This window comes from Pecten maximus, chromosome 2 (genome assembly GCF_902652985.1).
Source record: "Pecten maximus chromosome 2, xPecMax1.1, whole genome shotgun sequence".
Classification (NCBI taxonomy): domain Eukaryota; kingdom Metazoa; phylum Mollusca; class Bivalvia; order Pectinida; family Pectinidae; genus Pecten; species Pecten maximus.
Window position 1 is genome coordinate 23,361,691 of NC_047016.1, and position 18,306 is coordinate 23,379,996.

An 18,306-nucleotide genomic window follows, 5' to 3' on the forward strand; every position below is an offset into this window, starting at 1 on the left:
AATAATTGATAATCATATTAAAACTTAATGAATGCAAATGAGTTCGACTGCCGGTGTAGTAATGTGGTCCAAAATTAGAACGTATTAATATCATTGGGAAATATTGGGTGCATTGCGTTGAGAAACACGGTAGCAGACGGACTCAGTGGTGAGTTCAAATAAGTCACATGGCCATCAATGTAACAAGATTACAGGCTCTGACACTGATTGTGTCTACTGATGGTGTGCCAGGGGGTCAGCGGAATGAACTGAAATAGAGGCTTGGTGTCATGCGTTGAAATACCTAAAGAGGGAGGGAGAAATGAGTTAAAGGTGGAATTGTTTACCGCTTTGGGAATGAAACCTATCACAAAAAGCCTGACACACCCTCGTACGCAAGAATATTATTGGATTTCCAAAGTAGTCCATAATTAAAACTATCGATCTCCTACAACAACATGTAGTAATGTGATAAATGTTTATATTGGGAGTGATTTGGGGAGCCCCCTATGACCATATAACATGGATGTAGACAGTCAGACATACCAGTATGATAGGGTTATCGAAGGTGGTTTTATCCCTTGGGAAATGCTTTCTTTTGCAGGCGATATCGTCATAGCTGATACTGACAATCACCGAATACAGATTTTCACAAGCGAAGGAATCTTTAAATCAAATTTTGGGACGCGAGGATGCAAGGTGGACCAGATCAATTTTCCTATGTGTGTTGCCATGACAACAGACGGACATGTGGCCTTAACAGACAGTGTAAACGCATGCGTGAAGATATTTTCTCTCCAGGGTCAGCTAGTGCAGATGATTGGGGACAACGAGATTTTTGATATCCCGTATGGCCTTGATATTTCTAAAGATGGCGACCTAGCGGTCACAGACATTTGTAAACATTGTGTGACGGTATTTCGAAAGGATGGATCCGTAATTCATGGGTTTGGAGAGTACGGTAGTGACCACTACGAGTTCGATTATCCGTACTTCGTGTGCTTCGACAAAGACAAACACATTATTGTATCCGATTCTGGGAACAGCTGCATCAAAATATTCTCATTCGAAGGACGAGGTTTGAGAACTTTCAAACAAAACGATTTTAAACTAATGAATGAAAGTTTTGTGACCTTACAAGGGATGTGTGTGGACGCGGATGGAAACATCCTTGTGATATGTAACTCGACTGTCTATCTGCTGGCGCGGAATGGCCGGCTCTGGGAGGTTCTCACATCAAAGGACGGGCTGACAAACCCAAGGTGCTTGGCTTTTGCAGCACCTGGACGATTAGTCCTGACAAACTATGACACGGATAAAAAACACGAGATCTGTATCTATAAATACCATTATGATGATTACAAGTCCGTTAACTCAGTGCAGTTCTATGCAATTAATGTTTAAAGAATATTTTTTCTCAATGTGTTATTACCATGGTTACGAGAGAGTGAGAGAGAGAGCCAGCGTGTTGGCGAATGTCTTCCAATGACACAAGGTACCACTAGCCCCTAAACCGGAAGTATATACTCAGACAGTAATCCGAGGAATGCTATACAATGGCATTCAAACGTTTAGGACATGCTAATAATAATTATATTCTTAATATGAGCGTTTTAATTGTTTTCGAACAAAACAGCAATTTTGGGTAATTATGCTGAATAAAACGGAGATAGGTACATTGTAAGAAACTAAGAAAATATTATCAATACAACAGCCAAATCATATCACTATAAGAATAATATATATTCTGTGTGTCACGCTCTACTACTCAGAAATATGTACACAAGAGGGGACTAAGGGTAATCTTCCGGTATATGGTCTAGTGAAATCAACGTTGTTCGTGTTACCCCAATTTAAAAATGGACTCAACAACTCTACCGATAAGACTAGTCCATTTTTATGACATGGGGTTAGAATGTCAATCAAACAAATCACATTTGATAAACTTGGACGTACTACACATGTGCACGCGCTTTTGACCAGGACTGGTACACCGTGGCTTACTATGCATCCAGTGATATTGTGTACAGTGATGTAGTTAGTAATGTGCCCGTAGATAGGTAGATAGCTGTGGGTGCGAGTGTGTAAAGGTTTGGTAAGCAACTCTTTGCAATATGAAATAATCTAACATAGGATTAGACATAGCTATAACGTTATATTGTTGTCTATGGAATGTATGGAAATAGTCCTCAGCTACTGCGTCTGACAAAACCCTCATTTTCTTTAAGCTTCAAACAAAACATCGAACTCTTATGTTGATAGACTTTCATTTTCGGTTCCTGCTACCGGTACCCTTTTCTCATTCAGGAATATTATTTATCTATCTATTTATCTATCTATCTATTTAATTATCTATCTATTTATTTATCTATCTATTTATCTATCTATTTATCTATCTATTTAATTATCTATCTATTTATTTATCTATCTATTTATCTATCTATTTATCTATCTATTTATTTATCTATCTATTTATTTATCTATCTATTTATTTATCTATCTAACGATAATTACGTGTAATACATTAATTAATATTGATTAATGAATACCAAACGGTATATGGTGTGCTTTCGAATAAAATCAAATTTATGTCTTAATACTTCCTCGATAAATTAATTTTGGGTATCCTCCTTATTGCATACAATGGTTAAAAAGTACCGAAGTACAGATAGATCGACACACCGTTATATAAACGTATCGCTGATAAATACCGACATGTACCTGTAGTTGATAAATTTCCTCGATTAACAGAAATAGGAATACACTGATATATGTCTACAAATAATATGAACACGACATCATACATAGATATAAATGTAAACACTTAAACGACAAATTCAAAAGAACACTTTCGAGTACAATACTAGTGTGCAAAGGTTCAAATAGATTTATTACAACAGAAACAGGAAACAAACAGAACGACTCATTTCCAGCATCTTGTTTTTCTGAATTCTCGACAAAAAAAACGCAATCGTATAAACAATACCAAATGATAACTACGTGGGAACGAAGGAAGTCGAAAAATATTGATTCACTGGCTTTTTGTACTCGATGACGTCAATGTGTAGGCGTAGAAGTCTCTGCCAATCAGCATTGCTGTTTCAACATAGTGTTCGGTTTCAAAATCAGATCACGACCAGGAGCGTGGGCGATATTTTATGGTAATAGGGCGGTGATGTGCTCCCATGGAACATTATCGTTGCCGTCGCTTTACAGATATAACGATTGTTTTGGTAAATTCAAAACTTTCTTGTGAATTAATCCTCCTGAGATTTTGAACGATATAGTGTTTGTTATCTATCTTTAATAAAACTTTGGTACATCAGTAATGATAGGGAGCTTGCGTTCTAAGCATGTTAAATGTGTTTCCTCGATCGATACAAACGTTTCTTCCTTGCAGATGTAGAATCGGCACTGTAGTTTCTATTTGTGATCGCAATGGCTATCCTCATGGATCGATCTTTGCCATAAAGAAGTATCCTTTGTTTAAATGCTGTATGTAAACAGCATATGTTCAATAAATAATTTCAAGGATAAATGACAATTTTCTATCCGATTAATTATATATAGTCTTTATTATTACTGTACATACATTCGTCAGTCATGTGTCACAGGGATAACATTACTGGCCCACCCACAATACCTCAAGTACTGTTTTAACAAACACTGCCACTACGGCAATCACCTCCAGCTTAACACCACAATAACCAAAACCACATTGATTACCACAATGCAATCAACCTTACTCCCTCTATCACCGTAAAATTAACACAGCATCCGTACCACAGACACCCAAAGCCATGTATATCACTACAGCACCCAACACCCAGTCAATCACCACAGAAATCAACACCAACTCCGTCACCATGGAAACTAACATATAATCAGTCACCACAGAAACTAACACCAAATATGTACACCATAGAAATCATAACCTAATCCATCACCATAGAAACTAACATAAAATGCGTCACCACAGAACCTAACACCAAATCTATACCTACAGAAACCAACTACTTACCTGTCAGTATAGAAATAATATCCTTATCCGTCACCATAGAAATCATAGCCTAATCCGTCACAATATAAATCATAACCTAATACGTCACAATAGAAATCATAACCTAATACGTCACAATAGAAATCATAACATAATCCATCCCCATAGAAATCATAACCTAATACGTCACAATAGAAATCATAACCTAATACGTCACAATAGAAATCATAATCTAATACGTCACAATAGAAATCATAACCTAATACGTCACAATAGAAATCATAACCTAATACGTCACAATAGAAATCATAACCTAATACGTCACAATAGAAATCATAACCTTATACGTCACAATAGAAATCATAACCTAATACGTCACAATAGAAATCATAACCTACACATCTATAACCATAACAACCGATATAAGATCACATCCATCACAACAGTAACTAACATCACATTATATCACCACATCGTCGATAGAAACCGAAACCAATATTTCATCCTTAACTTTGAAAACCAATAAAACAGTTGTAATTTACATAAACCATTATCAGTTTGAATCGCAGTAACTAACTCCAACACAATCATAGTGACCAGTAACTTCTGTTACCGTCAATGATTAGTGTATTAGATTCACTCTGTAGGGCTAGAGTATAGGTGACATTGTGACATTTAAACACAGGTAGTCTCTAGCGATAGCTAGTTTTCTAGACGATAGTTTGGAATGTGGGACGTGATGTTCGTAATGTATGCTGCTTACGATACCAGATGACGTTGGTAATGGGTGAATGATTGTGTGGTGTTATTCCAATCCAAAGAAGTGTATTTAAATAAGCAATAATGGTGTGCGGCTTGTATGAGGATGGCATGGTTCCAGACCCCGAAGGCTCCAATAAAGCGTGATAAGATAAGTTTGGTTAGAATCTACTCTGTAAACATGATCTTTGAAATGCTGTGCGTTGGCTGTCGTTTTGTGATCACGTTTTCAAACATGTTTGTTTTTGTTTATAACAATCATATTTGAAAGAAACTTAAATCTAATTTCTCTGTTTTGAGTAGAGCAGTTATAAGAAACCTACCCATTCAATCTACCTGTGGGTCTGGATGAAATGTAAGACCAATGTGTCAGATGCCGTAGCTCCCTGTATGTATGATGCAGTATGGATACGTTACATATAGTTGTTACACAATATTGTTCATGTAGATATTGTTGAGGATATCATACGTCTTCCATTGAATTGGTCAGTGTAAACCTCTTTTTTCCTGGCTCTATTGACCAGGGGTGGAGGTCAAGACAGAAGTCAGGGGGTCGAAGCAAGAAAACACGGCGACTAACCCTGAGTAGTGTTTACGTGATACGATTAGTGGGTAGCTATGTAGGCTATCAGATACTTACGGGAGTCAGTGTAATTACCATTGAACAGTGTAATGTCCCAGTAAATGAATTCTGTTGGCTCATTTATGTGGGCTTGGTACCAGTTAATTCCGTGATCTAACAAGGGACGGAATCAAGAGTATGTATGAGTATCCAGGGTTGAGGTCGACTGTATAAAAGTAGTAGATTTTTACCATTTTATATGCAAATAGCTCAGTGTTGTCGATGGAACACTTGTAAATACGCATAGCCATGGTGTAATTGTAAAACATTTTGTATTTTAACCTATGACATCCGATAATTATCTTGAGGATCATGGGAAAGTACCTCATTGGAGTTATAGCATAGTTCTTACTGTTATAGAGAATACTTCAACACGCATCGCGCAAAACAGCACTCAAATAATGTCTGTGTTCAACTGATATAGGTAAAGCGACTGTATAAGTTATGCTATGAGGTATAACTCTATATGATTTTTGTGAGTTAGTGTAGGACTTTACTGCGAGACAAATTTGCCGACCTTAATAAATGCTGTTGTTGTTACCGGCACTCGGTGGATACAATTTTCACAACTAAAGCACATTACATTTCCTTTGTTTGTTTTTTGTTATTCTTGGCACAACATGCTATACAATCGCCCAGTCTAGTTTAAAGTATACCTCCTATCCGCTATAACACATTAAGATTATATAGAAAAGCAGAAGTATATGTATGATATTAATTAGACGGGGAAAATTAGCATGGAAGGTAAATGGAATAGTAAAACCGATGCTTATTTCATTATACAAAAGCCATGCAGAAAATGGCACAAAATAATGTAAATTCGTCCACTAGAAAACGGTATGGATATTAATGCACTGTCCAAAAGATAATAACTGGAGATAAAAATGTATAACGGCGAGTACAATCCCGACAGATACAGGGAGACAACTCTAAACTGTTTCATGTGAGCTTTCACTCCAGTCCCAATAAATATTAACTCTGTGTATGAACTTTATAAGGAATCTCATTAGCTAGCACATGAACAATAAATTAGGTGTAGTTTTAATAATCCCAGCTAAATAATACTGTCATTACTTCATAATTATGTCATGTCAGTGAGCGAACTCAAGATTATCATGGCAATTTGTATAATGTAGGTTTCTGGTGTTCAAATATCGTTATTGTTTTAATACATACATTGAATACAGGGCTATCAATCTGCGTCATCGTCCTGTTTTGGGTGGGAAAGCGGCCATTTTTACCGCCTCGGCCGTAAGATTGCCATATTAGTCATCTATAGCGACTATTGATGTGAAAAAAGTCAGACTTCAAGGAATCAAAACAAACAGTGAAGCTACGCATCATCCTATTTACTTGGCATCATGTCTGATTTAATACCAGTAGATTATACTCGTGTATATCACAAGGCCGTACACGAGGTAATCTACCATATTAGACACTGTTTTGCAATAACTGAATTAAATTCAATCATAAGTAAACTATCAAAGGCGATAAAAGTTTAGTCATTAGTTTTATAAACACTACACCAATAAACGACACGTTTTATACATGTTCATCACGTGCTTTATTACCACACTGAGAAATAAAATATACATCACATATAACACACATGTATCAATAATAATCACGTACGGCTATAAATTATCAGTTCATGCATTCTACAACGATATAATGCCCGTGTCGGCACGAAACAATACGTATATCTAAACACATTCCAATGAGTGTGGAACTTAAGTTTACCAAAATTACCCACCCATAAGGGTTTTTTTTATCGTCGGTAATCGAACACAAAGGGGCTAATCTTTTTTTTCTATAAATACTAACCAAAAGCAGACGTTTGTGTATAAGCCGGGTCGGTCTGTTTTAATCTGTTTCAAATACAATATGATGAGGAAATCGACAGGATTTTGCGTTCTCAACTTTAAAATAATAAAAATAAAGATAAGATTTCTATAGATATACTACTTTAAGGAGACGACTGTGGGCATATGAACTCGTATACGTAGGTCAACTCGTCAACACCAAGATATCATGAAAATAGCGTTCTATAAACAACTATTTTTGAATCTGACGTCATGTTCCTACTTATCACATCTGCTGGCCCTAATTCCGTCATACTTGTCATGTATTCCCGACGACATACATCACCGCCTACTTTTCCCTTTAAAACCCACTTTATTTATGACTAGAATATTCCAGTAGCATTTTAAGTATGTTGATGTACAAGAAGATCGGACTTTACCTGTTCATACTACAGACCAAATGGTACAATGTGTGAGATTATAAACCCTCCATAGATGATCTCCAGCCTTAGAAAAATAATTCAGCAAATGAGACGAACGTTTGGTAAACTGACTAGACACAAGATGTTAATTTATCTTACAAATGTCTGGGTGTAACAAGGTAATCCACGGGGACAATGATATCGTAATATCTGGTAGCTGTTAAAATAATTATCATACTGGAACACTAAATAAGTTATAAAGTAGGAAAATGTAAAAACAGTGGTAAAGTAACTCTCAAGCACAAGATAATGTAAACACCAGGTAATAACCATACAGGTAAATCCAGGTAACATAGTGACTAGCATAATTATAACATAAATCCAGGTTATAAAGTGTGCGTCTAGTATAATTTAGGCAACATATCATTTGACCAGTTCAATATAATATAAATCCAGGAAACATATTAAACAAGGTACTCGACATAGATATGTACCCAAAAAACCTCCTAGCTGCCCGGCACACTTCTCAGTATCTGATAATAAACATCACTGTCAAGCTCACTATTTAGGATGACCAAACCAATTCTAACATGATCAATACTATATTAATACATAGACGATATCTTCAGCAAATCCTTAGTATATTGTTAAATCTGGCCCCATAACACGCGTACAGAAAGACGCTAAGGTGCAAATATACCTGAGGAATTCAGAGACAATCTTACAGACCTGAGGATACAAAATTCCTGCTAGAAAAACGGCAGTGCTGTAAGTTTACAATTCATCCGTATAAACTTTGTTGATGAGGAAAACCTTTTGGAAATGTTTACTTTTGTAAAGCATAGTACAGTGAAACCCGACTTTACCGACCACTGATTTTAACGACATCCTGGAACATCCGACCATATCCAACAGAACTACGACATGGTCCACTGTCATTGCCAACACTGACTTCACCCAAACACTGTCATATTAGCCATATACTTTACAAATTTAGTGTAAAGACAGGTTTGTCTGTATTTGATTTCTATATCATTATGTAGAATATAATTATTTATTCTGATAAAATATGGTTTACCTTGATGTCCTATTTCTTACTAGAACCAATATCATTTGATACTATACTTTAAATGTTATGGCCTGTAATGTTAAAGGTACGTTGAGTAATATAATAACTATGTAATCATCACCAGAATACTGTCTATTTAATAGCACCATATTGTTTGTGGGTACACCAGGCTAGGTATTAGCCCGCACTCGATGCCTAACTTCTTCTTTATGTAGCGAAGGATTAACGTCTGGGCCCTGACTTGCCATTTCTTGAGTTTTGGGATATCCACTGTGATGTAGTCCTGCTCCAGGCGGTCAAGTAATGTCACACACGCCACAGCTCCTACAAGTTATATATATGGTAAATACTTAACATATAGCACTGAAGTAATAAATACTACGTAGTAAAACTGGTATATAATCCATTAATGAAGGTCCCTCTCACATAGGATGATAACACATGAAGTTAACACTTTCAAGGTAAACTCAGAGTTGGATTTTAGAGCGAAAATAAATTGTACTGCACCATCCATAGCTGTTTCGTCCTTTTCCCATCCGTGATACTAAGTGCTTGAAGTGATAATACTTTGGAGGCGACCAAGAAAACAAATGGTAAAATCTGGATGCGGAGTCGCAAAAGGCACATAATTCAATAAGTTTCATTGTTTTCAATACTGGGTTAAAAAACGCAAATTACAGGTGCATATTCTGAATCGTATCACTATCAAGTAAAATGCGACAGGAAAAATCCGAGCTTAAATCCGAGCTTAAATCACATTCAGGTAACGGCAAACCTCAAGTTATAATGACATTCAGTCTACGGCAAACCTCGAGCTGAAATGGCATTTAGGTCAAGCTAAAAAGGCATTCAGGTCGAGCTGAAATGACATTCAGGTTATGAAAAACCTCCAGCTTAAATGACATTAAGGTTACGGCAAACCTCGAGCTGAAATGGCATTTACATCGACGGATTGTAACCAGTGTATTAGAGACAATTGATAAGTATTGTTGGAAAGTGTAACTATACCTTCAGTTCAACAAGCTTCTTTGAAATATGACACATGAAAAAATATACCATAATTTGAAACAAAACTTAAAAAATTGAATTAAATCTACATGGCGAATCATTTAAAATACCAGTGTAATTTTTCACATGTAACCATGTAACGTAACATTTAAACACACAATTGACTCGTCTAAAAGGTTTAGTCTGTGGACATTATACCCAAAACTATCGATGTTTACCATACTTCCCGGATTTTTTACAGAAATTTTTCCGAACCTGTTTTACTTTAAAAAACAAAACTGGGATTTACTCTTCCGGATAAAACTTATTTACTTGTAAATATGGCATTTAATAATAAATCGACCTTTACGACTTAATCGGTATTTGTGATTTTTTTTTTCGCAAATAATGAAGCAGAGTGAGCATGTATGCTATGTATTACTTTAAGTTAGGTCTAAAACACGAGCATATACTATATGTATGTGTCAGATATAGTGATGTATTATATTATTACCAACAGCGACTTGAACGTTTTCACATATCAATAATTATAAAACTAAAGATTTGAGGAAAAAGAACTAAAGAAAAAATACATTTTTATTGCGAACTTTCATCAATTTTCAGAACATCAACGTATTATAATAAATAATGATATATATATCACCTTTGATCCCTGCATGTCGACATAACGCCAGGAACCCCAGAGATTCCATTTCGATGTTACAGATATTATTTTCTTTCAACGTCTGCATAAATGCCATCTTGTCCTGTTCATTGAAGTCACAGAAGGCGCCATCCAACCTGGCCTGACCTGTTTGATAAGAGTCATAATTACAACAACTAACCCCGCTCATTAAAGTCTGTGTGAGTTATTACATACATTAAGATACGATTGTGTCAACGATAAAACAGTAGAACAGTACAGTTCAAGTGAGGCTTTGTAAAAAAAGGTGGAATAATTTGGATGTCCATATATTTCTATCCCCGAACTACAGAACTCCGAAGTGATGCAGGGTTCATACGGATTTTGTCAAACCAAATTCAAGGCCTTTTCAAGGCTTTTTCAATGTCTTAATTAAATATTCAATGCCCATTTTTCAAATGATCAGTGGCCAGGGTTTCACTTATCCTAATGAAACCTTAATATTCAAGGCTTTTTCAAGGCTGTAAACCAATTTGCAAGGCTTTTCAAGGCCCAAGGTGAAATTCAAGGCTTTTCAAGGCCCAAGGTGAAATTAAAGACTTTCTCAAGGTCCGTGCTAACCCTGTGATGCTTTGTGTCCATATATTGCTATCCCTGAACTATGAAACTCTCATGTGATGTATTGCAAATAACATTTGTAGTACTTTGAATGTCCATATATTGCTATCTCCTCTCCCTCTCCCAGACAACTATATACTTTACAACTAGGAGTAAATAAAATCCTCACATTCATAAAAGTCTTCAGTACACATCGTAATGCCTCTGACGGTTCGGAATTCATCGTCCTCCCTGGCACACGCCTCCAGATCCTGGACGAGGCTCTCATCTACGATAGCTGGCCTCTCCACCCTCTTCCCGAGGATGAACTAAAAAGGAAAAATCGCGACATCCATCAAATGTCGTGACACGGAACCTAGTTTTAAACATACTATATATAGAATTTTGTTCTATGGACATAACCATCTAATGATAAGAACATAATGGTAAGACACAAGTACACAACAATACAATGACCAAACGTCTAATACATTTATTGAAGGCTAACTCGAGTTTATCGATGGGAAACAATACCCCAGCCGATGAACAGCCGAATCGCATTTCTTTATGGTTTACCGTCATTCATAGGAGGAACAGTAAATACTTGTCGAAGGACAGAGGAAATAAGGGGAGGTAAGACTTACCATTTTGTAGAAGTGTGAAAACTCTCCGTCTACTGCCTTCTCTGTAAGTACTACACTGCCGGGCTCCAGACCTGTGTGACGCCAAAGAACTGTGATCAATATATGGACCAGGGGGGCGTTCACATGTCATCCCATATCAATATATGGACCAGGGGGCGTTCACATGTCATCCCATATCCAATATATGGACCAGGGGGCGTTCACATGTCATCCCATATCAATATATGGACCAGGGGGCGTTCACATGTCATCCCATATCAATATATGGACCAGGGGGCGTTCACAAGTCATCCCATATCAATATATGGACCATGGGGGCGTTCACAAGTCATCCCATATCAATATATGTACCAGGGGGCGTTCACAAGTCATCCCATATCAATATATGGACCATGGGGCGTTCACAAGTCATCCCATATCAATATATGGACCAGGGGCGTTCACAAGTCATCCCATATCAATATATGGACCAGGGGGCGTTCACAAGTCAACCCATATCAATATATGGACCAGGGGGCGTTCACAAGTCACCCCATATCAATATATGGACCAGGGGGCGTTCACATGTCATCCCATATCAATACAATCGATTTACAGTGAAAACACCTTCATAACATTTTATTTTGAATTGTTCATTATTAAAGCCCAAAGGGAGGCGACTCTATTATAATATCCTTACCAATTCCGCCACAAGTTCCTATTCTAAAAAATGTGACGTCACGGCATTTGGCGTAGTGCATGAGTTTGAGGATTTCATTGAACACAATTGACAGGGAGGGTATCCCGATTCCGTGCTGTAATATAAGTTACATAAAATTACAACCTGGAAAATGAAAAGGTAAGGTTGATCTTAGAGTTACGTGTTCCGTCAGCAGATTTTGAAGCTTTATTCTATTTCACAGACTGAGACAATCGAACAAAATTAAACTCTTATGACTCCACTTTTCACCGGATTTGTCACTTATCACACTTGGGTGTTTGAATCTATATTTCGAAATGTTCTAACTCTCCGTAATGGTGATTCTACGTCTCCACATGGTATTCTACTTCCTGTACAGTATAATGGTGTTTCTACTGTGTCCCATTAGTTAGTTCACTTAACCAGGCTAAGGTTATATAGGCTGAGGACGAGGTGAGGAGTGAAATGATACCAAAGACTGTAGTAAGGTAGACTAGTAAGGGAATAATACGTACATGTATGAATGGTAAACACCAGACCGTTTGGGACGAGTAGGTAGGAGAATCGTATATACTTACGCTTACAGACAGGACAGGCCCAGCCTTATACACACAATAGCGGTCAGTCCCGGCAGCGTAGTTTTGTGGACAGGGACCATGTGTGTCGAGGCCTAGTTCCTTATTAATATACTTCACAAATCCCTCCATCCGGGAAGGTTGGCCTCCAAAACATACGAACTGCAAAACAGAGCTGATTATTACATCTGTACCTTTCAGTAAACATCAACCGCACTAACCAGTTTATTCGAAAAAAAGTTGCATTGGTATTTTAGCTTGCGTCTTGTTCACACTAACTCTGACGCCCACATGTGAAATTGCGTCTTGTTCACACAAATTCTGACGCCCACATGTGAACTTGCGTCCCCATCTAATGCCTTGTTCACACTGACTCTAACGTTCCCATCTAATGCCTTGTTCACACTAACTCTAACGTCCCCATCTAATGCCTTGTTCACACTGACTCTAACGTCCCCATCTAATGCCTTGTTCACACAAAGTTTGTCGTTCCCATTTAATGCCTTGTTCACGCTAACTCTGACGCCGCAATCTGAACTTGCGTCTTATTCACACTAACTCTAACGCCCACATCTGAAACTTACGCCTTTATCACACTTACTCTGATGCCAACATATGAACTCGCGTTTTGTACACACAAACTCTAACGCCAACAAATGAAACTTACGCCTAGTTGACAATAACTCTTGACGCCCACATTTGAACTCGCGTCTTGTTCACACTAACCCCGATGGCCCATCTAAAATTCCGCCTTGCTCACTCTAACTCTGACGCCGTTATCTGAACTCGCGCCTTGTTCACATTGTGACGCCCCTGTCTGAACTTCCGACTTGTTCAAACTATGAGGCACCCATCTGAATTCGCGCCTTGTTCACACTGTTACGCCCCCATCTGAGCTCGCACCCTGTTCAAGCTGATAACGACGCCCTATCTGAGCTCGCACCCTGTTAAAACTGATAACGACACCCCAATTTGAGCTCGCGCCTGGTTCACACTGACCTTGACGTCCCCATCTGAACTCACGCCTTGTTCACACTGACCTTGACGTCCCCATCTGAACTCACGCCTTGTTCACACTGACCTTGACGTCCCCATCTGAACTCACGCCTTGTTCACACTGACATTGACGCCCCCATCTGAACTCGCGCCTTGTTCACACTTACATTGACGCCCCCATCTGAACTCGCGCCTTGTTACACTGACCTTGACATCCCCGAAGATGCTCTCGAGCTTGTCGATGTCGGAGGTGTCCAGGGCGATGTGATATAGATGATCGACACTGAGGGATTTGATGTGAGGGTTCCGCACCTTCACGGGCCTGTAACGGACAAAGCGGGAGACACATCTCAACCAAGGATTTAGATAGATACCCATATCTACTATTTAATACACTTGACTGGAGATTGAAAACAGATGAAATGTTTCAATATGCGAAGGGAAATATGGATTTATTTCTTATATATATTGCTCTTCAGTCTTTCAATATCCGACGGAAGCATGAAACTGAAATACATTTTGTGTTCGTCAGTGACAGAACAGCACTCTACCTTGTTCCAGGTTCATTCCAAGCGGAGTGACAAGCGTCACAGAGACAATTAATTCACATTAGGACTTAAACATCTCAAACCTTGTGGGCGATAAGACGTGATTATAATATTGTTATTTAAATGATCAATGAAGCATAATTTTAACTTTTACAAATTATGTCGTAAGGTGAGAAGCATATTATACCGACATGCTAGCGAAATCGGAATTCTAACTCAAAATCGATAAAAAGATGACAAAATAGAAACAAAGATGTATTATCATATGGACAAATGAAACAGTACCAGAAGAATAAGTTTATCTTTTAATTTTCATAAAACGTAAAGACAAATGTTCGACGAAGTGTTATCTGTGAGGAGTATGGGACAACGTATAACTTATTGGACCGGTTTTTTTTCTAGTCAATGGGTCGATAAGAGAGGAGTACAAGAGTTTGTTAGCCAGGTGTGTCGATAAGAGAGGAGTACAAGAGTTTGTTAGCCAGGTGTGTCGATAATAGAGGAGTACAAGAGTTTGTTAGCCAGGTGTGTCGATAAGAGAGGAGTACAAGAGTTTGTTAGCCAGGTGTGTTAATAAGAGAGGAGTACAAGAGTTTGTTAGCCAGGTGTTTCAATAAGAGAGGAGTACAAGAGTTTGTTAGCCAGGTGTGTCGATAAGAGAGGAGTACAAGAGTTTGTTAGCCAGGTGTTTCAATAAGAGAGGAGTACAAGAGTTTGTTAGCCAGGTGTGTCGATAATAGAGGAGTACAAGAGTTTGTTACCCAGGTGTGTCGATAATAGAGGAGTACAAGAGTGTGTTAGCCAGGTGTGTCAATAAGAGAGGAGTACAAGAGTTTGTTACCCAGGTGTGTCAATAAGAGAGGAGTACAAGAGTTTGTTACCCAGGTGTGTCAATAAGAGAGGAGTACAAGAGTTTGTTAGCCAGTTGTTTCAATAAGAGAGGAGTACAAGAGTTTGTTAGCCAGGTGTGTTAATAAGAGAGGAGTACAAGAGTTTGTTAGCCAGGTGTGTTAATAAGAGAGGAGTACAAGAGTCTGTTAGCCAGGTGTGTTTGAGAGGTTCTGTTGTTGTTTACATTAGAATCTGAATTAAGATTACGAACCAAGTGTCATGATTGGTCACTAATAACATTGCCAGCTCAAGGGTCATCGAGGATAAGAAGTGTTTGTGGGTCGAATGTTATGTAAGTTTGAGGGTGCAATTAATTATGGTCGTTGGAGCAGTGTTCGTTTTGTGAAGAAGATATGGATGGAATACATGTTAGTATATTACGTCATGCAGTAAACAGCGAGACAAATTAGCTGTAGAGTTTATAGTAACTACGGACCCCGGGCTTATCATAAAAAGTGGGTATTGGTGACGTGTAGTTCCAAATGGTTCTGCAACGTCAGTCGGTCAGGACGATTAGCCATTCATGGACATCTATAAACCAAACTACTAATACAGCCCGGGTCTTATCTAGGTCTGTAGGATAACAGGAAGGTTCACCGAAAGGTAAATCTGGGAACAACAACACACTGCGATATCTGGGTACAACATGTGATAACATTATAAGTTTGTCAATTCCGAAATTGTATGAATAAGGAATTTAAACTTGATTAGTTTCTTGGGTGGTACTGTGTCGGAGACACATTGGAAAGGGTCATGTTGTGACTGACTTAGTGATGTGATAAGCCAGAGGTTTTTGGCACTATATGTTGCTTGTATTAGGTTTTTTGTTTCTAAGTAGTTACGGCCCTGTAATTTAATCGCACAAAAACTGCACACATATGTCCTACCGTCGTTTGCTGTGCAGTTACAGCAGTTTGATAAGGGGCACCCTAAGGGAATTTATTTTTTTATCTATACATTTCGCTATTATTTATATACCATCAGCAGTCAGATAACAAAAATGAAGTCTGAATTTCTGCATACCCGACCAAGAGTTTAGATTTAACACCAAAATTCGAGGTATATGTGTTTGGTCGGTTGAAGAAATAATGGTTGGTTGTTTACTAACACCGGGTCGGGGGTGTGAGGCATGTATGCATCTCATTGGCTGAGGGTATACGTACCACACAGGGGCCCGATATAGGAGGACTCATTGCTGGAATTCTTCATCTAGCTAACATCACGGCCATTATCTGCCTGACCGAGGTGATTGAATGAGAATAATACATGTCTCTCGTTTCCATTTAACGTATTTGGTTTAAAAACATAGTTAAACAATACTACTCGTTCTTACTATTTTAATTAGTAATGACTTTCCCAAAATAAACCCCGTTTGCCTCGCTTACGATAACCTCTGACCCAAACATTGTTGAATGAAGCTGAATGTAAACAGGACTGCTTGGCGTGCCATTTTTTGAGACAGACGGAACTTCTATTTCTCTTGGCCGCGTCGACGATCTCGGTTCAGTAAGCGATGGTGTATTCTGCTAACGTCATAATCAATTAAGCACGATAAACGTACGTGTAATTTCCCGCCTGTTGAAGCTGAGAAGTTATTGTAAATCATGGTTTGTTTTGATCGGTATGAATGTCTACATACACCTTTTAAATAACCCAAAAATAGTCCCAAAACCATGTATGGTCTTACAACCGGTACGATGATGTGAGTCTCTTTTACATAACTGATTAATCATCAATCACTCATTCGGTTTCCCATCCACCTCATCAACTTAATAAGCAGTCCTTACTATTTAAAGTGCCTGTGAAAGTTTTATTCGTCATACACACGTAACACTCTGTGTCATATAAAAATGAAACACATCGACCATCATATATATATATTGTGGGACTGGACTTCCCGATAACCTCGGGTGTTATTTTCATCCTCCTCCAGTTATTGTAAGTCTTTCGGATAAAATTAACGCGCCTATGTAGGTCATGTAGGTCATGTAGGTCATGCAGTATATGAACAGTTTTAGAACTGGCACCGTTTAGGAGGTAACTTTCTGTATGTCATGCATGATAATGCATAATCTCCTTAGACAGTTGGTGTAGTCAGGGATGCGAGTGTGTATATATTACGTTAGTACGTACATGTACACTAAATAACAGCAGGATATCCGATAGGTTTCGCTACTACCAATAACTGGAAAGTTTATATATACGTATGATCGCCAGAGGCATGCCAAGGAGAATTCCAAAGAGCACAACGACTCTTCAAAACTTGCAGTTCATTTTAGGATGAAGGTACTATATTATTCTCAGATCGGAAGCCAGTCTATTTGATTCTACATTAAATCAAGTAATCGTGGATTTTTTCCAATATGCTTTCTTCTGATAATACAAAGTTAATAGATTAGAACTGCTTATTCAGTAACCATTCGTTAGAACTGGGGAAGATGGACATGTACACGGTCTGACTTTGTATCATATATATAAATCAATGATACTGGTATCATGTCTTTATTAGTTTACTTGGGACTGTAATTATAAATGTGCTAAAATAAAGTTGAATTATAATTTTATCCCACATCGCTGAAAATTACCTCTAAATCACGTGACAGTATGAAGAACTACATAAATAGTATATTTCCTCACGAAACATGGGTACGTGATGTTGCACATTATGTGATAGTATTGTTTACATTAGTGAGGCTATGTTCGAAACAAACATAAATACGTACCCGTTAGATTCCGAAGTCCCAATAACAGTCTCCATGCCTCTCACTGACCGCCAATACTCAGCGCCCGCTAATCCGTCCTGTTAATCGAGTTGTAGTATGTTTACTGGGTTCTTGCTATTTTACACTCGCTCCAATTCTGGCCATATGATTTGTGGGGCCCCAGACGGGGTTTTGTAGGTAAATATTATGATTGATTCGCAAGATATCGAGCTTTTTACGAGACAGATCATGGGCTACAAAAGAAATGCAGTGTTTACGTATTCTTTAAAAAGTTCTTTTACGCATGTAAATTAATGAAAGTTAACGGTTGAAGTTTTTGTGACGTCACGACCCTTATCTTTTACACTATACGTGCGCATATAGCTAACCA

General features: G+C 38.0%; 2 protein-coding genes and 1 long non-coding RNA gene across 4 annotated transcripts in view; 1 reads left to right on the top strand and 2 right to left on the bottom strand.

Moving 5' to 3' along the window:
- The window catches only part of LOC117321551 (tripartite motif-containing protein 3-like), a 54,888-nt gene extending 52,529 nt beyond the window's left edge, over positions 1 to 2,359 (top strand). For both annotated transcript variants that reach the window (XM_033876000.1, XM_033876001.1), the window contains one exon: positions 584 to 2,359. In XM_033876000.1, the coding sequence (XP_033731891.1) occupies positions 584 to 1,383 (800 nt within the window). In that variant the 3' untranslated portion in view covers positions 1,384 to 2,359. The remainder of the gene's footprint in view (positions 1 to 583) is intronic.
- Positions 2,360 to 3,535: 1,176 nt separating this feature from the next.
- LOC117321553 lies at positions 3,536 to 6,267 on the bottom strand. The gene is made up of 2 exons (XR_004531379.1): positions 4,158 to 6,267; positions 3,536 to 4,103 (listed from the first exon to the last, which is right to left on the bottom strand). It is a non-coding gene; the product is annotated as an uncharacterized LOC117321553 (long non-coding RNA).
- Positions 6,268 to 6,905: 638 nt separating this feature from the next.
- On the bottom strand, positions 6,906 to 18,095 carry LOC117321552 (uridine phosphorylase 1-like). The gene is made up of 8 exons (XM_033876002.1): positions 17,937 to 18,095; positions 13,982 to 14,096; positions 12,782 to 12,940; positions 12,204 to 12,318; positions 11,525 to 11,595; positions 11,071 to 11,209; positions 10,305 to 10,451; positions 6,906 to 8,977 (listed from the first exon to the last, which is right to left on the bottom strand). Exons 1-8 carry the CDS (start codon positions 17,969 to 17,971, stop codon positions 8,790 to 8,792), a joined length of 969 nt encoding a protein of 322 aa, XP_033731893.1. The 5' UTR covers positions 17,972 to 18,095; the 3' UTR covers positions 6,906 to 8,789.
- Positions 18,096 to 18,306: the final 211 nt, after the last annotated feature.